Source organism: Scyliorhinus canicula, chromosome 11 (assembly GCF_902713615.1).
Source record: "Scyliorhinus canicula chromosome 11, sScyCan1.1, whole genome shotgun sequence".
Lineage (NCBI taxonomy): Eukaryota > Metazoa > Chordata > Chondrichthyes > Carcharhiniformes > Scyliorhinidae > Scyliorhinus > Scyliorhinus canicula.
In genome coordinates, this window is record NC_052156.1 from 166,490,389 (window position 1) to 166,498,622 (window position 8,234).

The 8,234-nt window shown below is 39.4% G+C and overlaps 1 protein-coding gene across 1 annotated transcript in view; it reads left to right on the forward strand.

The window, feature by feature from the left end:
* Positions 1-7,944, forward strand: part of elapor2b (endosome-lysosome associated apoptosis and autophagy regulator family member 2b) — a 126,745-nt gene extending 118,801 nt beyond the window's left edge. Inside the window, exons 21-22 of the mRNA XM_038811973.1 lie at positions 3,294-3,459; positions 4,210-7,944. Of these exons, the coding sequence (XP_038667901.1) occupies positions 3,294-3,459; positions 4,210-4,269 (226 nt within the window). The 3' untranslated portion in view covers positions 4,270-7,944. The remainder of the gene's footprint in view (positions 1-3,293; positions 3,460-4,209) is intronic.
* The last annotated feature ends 290 nt before the right edge of the window (positions 7,945-8,234 follow it).

Here is an 8,234-nt window from a genome sequence, read left to right on the forward strand (position 1 = left end):
AATTAATTAACATAAGAATGTAAAGAATCAGAGAAGAGCATTCCGCTCATTCTTTCGTATAACTTTCAAATCTTAAGATTCGGACGATCTTGTGTATGGGTCCATGCTCAGTCAAAGCACAAAATACTTGGCCTGAAATAGATAGTCGTATTTTGGGAGAGTCGATTTGATTGGAATATGTTACAGTTAAAACAAATTCAGCCGGGGCATGTGCAGAACCACCAGGTCGAGATGCTGAGAGTTCTCACTGGGGGAAAAGCATTTCAATTTTCCAACGCAGAGTTAATAAAGAACATTTCAAATATTGAATCTGGGGAGAGGGGACTGGAGAATGGTGCAGCAGAGAGCAGATAGCTGAGGAGACACAAGGCACTTTGAACAAATGAACAATGCTATCTGCGTTAATGTTTTTGGTTTGGGGAAGGTCTGTACCCTGGAATGAATCCCATTCATTGTAAGTGGAGTCTAACTTCAGGGTTAGAAGAATCCATTCTTACAAAGGCAGCCAGTGACCTGGTTACAAAGAACCATTTTCTCAAGCAGAGACCATTATAAATAACTATTTTGCTCAGAAGTACATGTACAATGCAGTTTCAAATCTAATAAGTAACTGGATTTATGAAGGCAGAAGCAACATGATTTTAAAGATGATTATTTTAATCTTGTTGGTGTGGTTAAATGTTAGCGCGTTGTGTGAATAGTGTAATTGTTCAATAACAGTGTTGAGCGAAGAGCATACATTTGTTTCAGACCAGTGATGACAGGAGTAATGTTGGCTCTGGAGGACAATATGTTTCTGACTCTATGATGCAGAGTTTACAACTTTCCATTTTGAAAATATACTTGACTTCCTTCACTTGGTGAATCTGATACGTTCAGGGCACTCGTACAGTGTCTCTTATAGCATGAAACAACTGACAAAATTACTTTCAGGGGCCCATGTGTATACTTTTGTAAAGTAAGGATATTAACATAATTCAGGGAAGTTTATGTAAAGGTGTCTGTCCATTGGCCATCACGGCAGAAAGTCCTAAAATTAAAAATGGGAATGGGAATATTTAACAGTAATGTTGTGGATTTTAAAAATACGTTTTAAACAGATTGTTGTATTCTTGTTGTCTCTCCTTTGTGCTACAGAGATCAGTGCAGTGTTACTCAGTATAACTTAGACCATCAAGTCCCGGTAGCATCATAGTAAATCTTTTCTCCAATCTTTCTAGTTTAATAATATTCTTTCTATAATAGTGTGACCAGAACTGTACACAATATTCCAAGTGTGGCCTTACTAATGTCTTGTACAACTTCAGCAAGACATCCCAACTCCTGTATTCAATGTTCTGACCAATAAAACCTAGCATGCTGAATGCCTTCTTCACCACCCTGTCCACCTGCGACTCCACCTTCAAGGAGCTATGAACCTGTACCCCCCTAGATCTCTTTGTTCTGTAACTCTCCCCAACTCCCTACCATTAACTGAATAGGTCCTGCCTGGTTCAATCTACCAAAATGCATCACGTCACATTTATCTAAATTAAACTCCATCTGCCATTCATCGGCCCATTGGCCCAATTGATCAAGATCCCGTTGCAATCCTAGATGATCTTCTTCACTGTCCATTATGCCACCAATCTTGGTGTCATATGAACTCTGAGATTAAGGCAAAAGTTGTCCCTTTAAAGTGATGGAAATCTTTGATGTGGTTTTCGCACAGCCCGATTCATTGCCCTTTAAAGTATAGAGGTCTGTGTGTGTGTGTGTGTGTGTGTGTGTGTGGCTAGACGTTTGAAAGCTTTGAACTGGATTACTTATATTCAATGTTACACTTCATTGCCTGCTGAAAGTTCTTTGATTGACAGGTCAAGGTAGTTCCAAAGGGGAGCTCTGCAGGGATCCATTAACTCAAGTGAGCGGGTATTTTCCTAACCGCAGTTTTTAAAAATGTTTTTTTCTCAAGTGCTTGCTAGAAAGTGCAGGGGCAGCCCCCACAGTTAGGAAACCACATTAAAGGTGTGGAATGTGGATGGTTGAGGGGGGGATGAATGGGGGTCTTGGGGATTCTGAGGGGGGTCATTTGTCAGTTATTGGAGTGGAGGGGGGGGGGGGTGCCCTGTCAGCGATCTGCGAGGAGGGGCTGTAGCAGCTTTTGGCTATTGAAGCACCCTTTAAGCCCGGTGTGCCATGGAATTGCAGATATAGGTTGAGAGATTTAGAACTGAGATGAGGAGGAACTACTTCACACAGAGGGTGGTGAATTTGTGGAACTCGCTGTCCCATAGAGCGGTGTAATCTGAATCATTAAATAGTTACAAGAAGGAGATAGATATATTTCTGATGTTTTTAAAAAAGAGTTAAAGGGACATGGGAACAGGTAGGGAGGTGGCTTTGAGAGCAGGAAGAGATCAGCCATGACCTGATTGGAAGGCGGAGCAGGCTCGAAGGGCTGAATTGCTGACTTCTGCTCCTAATATCTATTTTACTATGAGCGGCACAGAAAAGCTGATTCAGGTTAAAAAAAAGTTCCCAAGTGCCATAGCTCCTAGTGCCGGCAGGAATCCTGGTGGGAGCACTTGCGCGCAGTTCTGAAAAATCGTGCCCCATGTAATTGAGATTGGCAAGAAGAGAAATAATTTCACATCAGCTTCTGAAGTGACTAAGTTGAGTGGAAATGGTGGGGTGCATTTTAAGTGAAAATAGCATTTTAAGTGAAAATAGCAAATGCAGTTTTATAGTTGATGAACCTTTTTGTCTGTTTCAGTAAATGTTGCTGGATGTTCTGTGTTGAAGAGGTTTATTTGTACACGAGGAGTCTCTGAAAGGTGGAAAAATCTCCTAGCTGTGACAGTGCAATAGAGACTCCTGTTGATCAAAACAGGAGTCCTCTGTGAATCAATCCGCTGTATACAGGAACTAAATTACTGCATTGGTGTGAGATCAGCATTTTGATGCGTTTTAATTCTGGCCCCTTTAATATCCCAAATTTTAATCTTTCCACCATTGGTGACCAGGCCTGGACCCTTAGCTCTGGAAATCCCTCCCAGCTTCCCTACCTTCTATAAGACACTCTTTAAAACTGACCTCTATGACCGAACTAATATCTCCCATCGTGGCTCAGTGTCAAACTTTGTTTAACGCTACTCCTGTCTTGGGACTTTGTTATGTTAAAGGTGTCATATAAATATAAGCTGTTAGCAGGAAACCGCTTCATTAATCCTATAGCCACATTATTTGTTCATGTTCGCTGTCTCTGCCACCCCGTGTTGTTTTCTTCACCTGGCCTTGCTTTACGCTTCTAGGCTAGAATACAAATACTCCAGGTTGGTGATGAACGCTAACTCGAGAGAAGTGGAACTGCCTGCTGCCGACAGCTGTGCAATAATGGAAGGAGAAGATAATGAAGATGACATTGTTTATTCCAATAAACCTTCTTTACTGGGCAAGCTGAAATCATTAACTTCAAAGGTGAGAAGTCAGTGTGCTCTTCATCATGTGACCTATTTATACAGCTGTCACAAGTATTTTATACATGACAGCGTTTGTACCTTTACCAGAGGATTGACTTATTTTAAAGTCAGTCCATCAAACATAATTAATAACTACGTATGGTATGTCTGAAATATTTAATAAAATGAGATCTATCTTTAGATTGATTATTTGATTAACATAGCCCTGATGAGAAATGGTATTTAGTTTTACAATATCATTAGTCAGTCCGCATGTTTTAAACATGCAGAGTTGAGACTAACCACAGTATTCAGGTTAGAGGGTGTGGAGATATTTGTACCAGGGCTGTGTGGGTGATAGGAGGGAGAGGTAGGGGATAGGAGGGAGAGGTAAGGGATAGGAGGGAGAGGTAGGGGATAGGAGGGAGAGGTAGGGGATAGGAGGGAGAGGTAGGGGATAGGAGGGAGAGGTAGGGGATAGGAGGGAGAGGTAGGGGATAGGAGGGAGAGGTAGGGGATAGGAGGGAGAGGTAGGGAATGAGCAGGAGGCTAATTGGCGAATGAAGGTTGGGAATAGGAAAGGATGGGAGACTGACACAAGTGAGAGATTTTATTGAAGAAGACAAGCCTTTCCCTCCAATTTATTGGGAAAGGTATTCATTTCCTGTTGCTACTATGCTGACATGATGAACACATGCCATAAACTAGTCCCACTAAATCAGCAGTAAACCGAACCTAGCATTAATCTTTTTCTACTTTTTTACACAAGGACAAAGAAGATATTTTTGAATCTGTTCAACTGAAATCACCAAGAGCTCGCAATATATGAAGGAGGAACGTTGATTTTGGAAATGTTGGCTGTAATTCCTGCTGTAAGATGCGGAACCATGTGTCAGCATAATTGATGTGGATGAGAAAACTTCTGAAATACTACTGTACCTAAAACACTATTGAAAGAAACATTTGCAAACAGTTACTGTTTGATTGCCTTATTGTGCTAGTTGAAAGGAATATCAGACATGTGTTGCCAAATGTGATGAACACTGCTGGTTGCCAAACTGACAATATAAATCTCAGGAAGAGCTTAGATTCATTCTTCTTAATAGTTAACCAATACAATTGGACACTTTCATGCATATTTGTATTTGCGATTTGTGTGGTTCACCTGGTTATTTTGTTTTATTCCCCTACATTATCACTGCAGTCAATTGTAGTACTCTGTTTCCTAGTTTTTAGATTTAGCTATATTGGGCTATAACTATAAGTTCCACACTTTTAAATTGTAAAATATATATTATATTTATTCTGTGCAAGGCAGCAAATAAACCAATATCTCAACGACAGAAATAATCTTGTACTGTTTACAAGACAGTGAACATCTCCTGATGTTTTATTTTAAAAATCCCTCAAACGCAGTCCCTTCCTGACACTTGAATAAAATAAACCCTTTGGACCAGAAAGGTAAAACCTCCTGGGAGTACGTGGAAAGTTATTCAGTCTGTATGTCCTTTTTAAAAAAAAAATGAACATCTATTACAAATACCTACAGTCTGATTAAAGTGCTTGCGTTTGGCTATAAGATCTCACGGTAAAATACGTGTTCTTAGGCTGCAATCATTTTAATCTACACTTTCTAATTTTGCCTTTCACGTGGCTGATCCTGGCCAGAGCCAATTAATTTTATTCCCTAAATATCATTTGCAAGTCACCACTTTGATAATCATCATTTATGAAATATTACCTGCTATTTCAGTAATGTTTACAGTTGCTGCTGAATATCAACATGTTCAAGTATATCAAATGAATTACTGAAAATGAAATAATATTAAGCAGTGGTTTTATTGGATAAGTTATACTGTAGAATTAACCGGATTAAATGTACTGGTAGAACATTTGATTGATATTTTGGTAACCGTGTAAAAAAACACGGACGTTCATAACACTTTGAGAAGAGATTCACACTTTGTATGTTGTAACATTGATCCCTGTCAGAAATCTCCAAGTGTTGGAGCAGGAATGTTTCCAGGATGGAATGAGATGCTGTGTTAGGCACTGCCTGTGTTACATTAAAGAGGAAAAGAAACACGGCCACATTCCAATACCTTTGTGAAATTGACTTGAGTGAAGGGACACCGCAAGTAAATCTAATTCAGTACATACGGACAGCTTAAGAAACGTGCCCGGCATTAAGTACAGAAATCAAACTTTAAGGAATCGCTTTGCTTAACAGGAATGGGTTAATAAATGAAATTGGGTGGAGAGATCCCACCACCCCCCCACCTCCCCACCTCCCCATCAACCACAGATTATTACTGCCACCAACCAAACCGGCAGGAGTCTCATTAAAATCATTTTCAAACGTCGGTGAGCAAAAAACGTTTCGGTTCCTCAAAGTACTAATGCCACATTTTCCGCCTTTACTCTAGAAGCAATGATGGTATAATTAACAGGCAGATTTACCGTTTAACAAATCGGTCAGCCGAATCAAGTTTTCCTTGCTTATGAATTAGGGGGCATAGTCACAAACCACACTTCAGGTGCCTGAAGGTAATGCCAGATACAAACTTTGTTTAAAAAAAGAAGCAAATTAAAACTACTGTCCATTCCAAGGCAGAGGACTATTCTGTCCATTCCAAGGCAGAGGACTATTCTGTCCATTCCAAGGCAGAGGACTATTCTGTCTGTTCAGAAGCGAAAACCTGAATTAATATTTTGACCCTGAGCTATGAAAGACTGCAAAGTCTGTTTGTGATATAAATGAATTCATGATTTTGAAACTGTGAAATAGGGATGCACTATTTCATGTAATTGAAAGGTGAAATGTTCCTTTGAATGTTGCCTTTGTAGCAGTTATAGACGGGTTATTGAGAAAACGCCATGCTGCAGGATTTCCATTAGTTTCAATGAAGGTACAGTTTCTTTAGGTATTACAATGAAGTGTACAAGCTGACAAATCACATACACGTATCCATATATTAGTTCCAAGAAGGGGAATGGTGTTTTACTTGTCATAGTTTTTGTTATTCAATAATCAGTTAATTTAGTTGTAAAATGGGAGTGGAAGATTGAATGTTTTCATAACAATCGTCATAATTTGGAGCACATCAGAATATTGTTCAATGCACTTAGTAAACTGGAAATGAAGAATGATGTTTTGATGAAGGCCCCACATTGCTTCTGTATTACACATATCTGACTTTCAGTAGACATGGATTACAAAAATGGTAGTTTTACTCCCCACACATCCAGAATTTAATGCAGGCGGGCAGAGTTTCTACTTTGGAGGCAATTGGCGATTGGCTGCCCCAAATTGCACCCCATTGAAAAATTGTTCCCTCTTCCCATGCACACCACCATCCTGAGTTTCTGCTCAAACCTATTTACATATTGACACAAGTAAAAGCTGCCGTGAGCCAGTACAGTTGAGCAACATTTTTAAAAGTTTACCTTTTTAAAACAAATTGCTTTTAATAAACATTCTTTGATATGTTTGAATGATAACTTTACAAAGTTTGATTAATGCACCATATAATTTTTTTATAAATTCACTCACGGGATGTGGGCGTCGCTGGTTGGGCCAGCATTCCTTGCCCATCCCTTCAGAAGGTGGTGGATGAGCTGCTGCTTGAGCCACTGCAGTCCCAGAGGTGTAGGTACTGCCACATCCGCTAATGGGTTATCACAAAAAGTAAGCATTTTAAATTGGTTCATCCACCACCTGCGATCGTACATTACTGTCAAAACTATACAAAACTATTTTCTAGTTCGATTGGGGTCCAGTAATCAACTATTTCGTAATTCTTTAAAAAAAAGTTGACTCCTTTTAATAACGTGTCCAATGGTGTCCTCATGTTCCTGTTCATTCATCAAGCTTCCTCAAACGAACACAATTAGCAGAAACTCATCATGGTGATGAATTCAGCTAGGAGGCATTGGGCAGATTTCTGGGCCGTGCCTGTTTGGAGTATGACGTTTTTAAAACTAGTGCACCGTGGAGAGTTGAGTTGCATTTAAAATTCCACCGTCCTTTGTGCTGGTTGTGCTGGTATTGGGGAAAATGGCACCGAGTAAAAGAGAATGAAATGACCTCGAGAGGACTGGTCCACTTAAATTGGTCTCAATGATTTGGGAAATTTGCATGCTTAACTGGAATAAACCACCGTTTTCTTCTAAATATTACTTGCACTGTTGGCCATTTGTTGCTTTAAGTACACTGCCAATTTTGTTTTTCCAAATCCAGTGAAGCGTACACATATATATATATAGAGAAAATAATTTTTATGAAGTTCAGATATATGGCAATATGTTTAGAAATGGAGGCTGCACCGTTTAAAATTCTTTCCATGTCTTGTATATTCTAGTTTTTCAGAATTTGTGCATTGTTTGTACCATCTGGACTTGTGCATTGTGTTATTTTTCCCTGCTGAGTTGTGCAATCATTGTTAACCAAAGTAGTCTTTGGTGTCACCTTTCTTAAATAAATGTGAGCAGTTTTGGGAATTTTTGCCATGCCTGTTGCCCTTTTCTTTAACGTGAAAGAAGCAGCTTTTTATGGTTCGGTACTTTTGGGGCATTTTCCTGGAGGTATTAATAGTTGTACCTTTGACATTTTTGACCTATCGTTCCACTAAATTATGTTGAGCTTAAAATGAAATGGGGAGATTGTAGATTCTGAAATAAAAACCACAAATGCTGGAAAAATTCAACAGGTCAGGCTGAACCTGTTGCAGAAAGAAAGATTTAACATTAACCTTGCGTTTTATTTTGCCACTGATGACGCTCGATCTGCTGAGT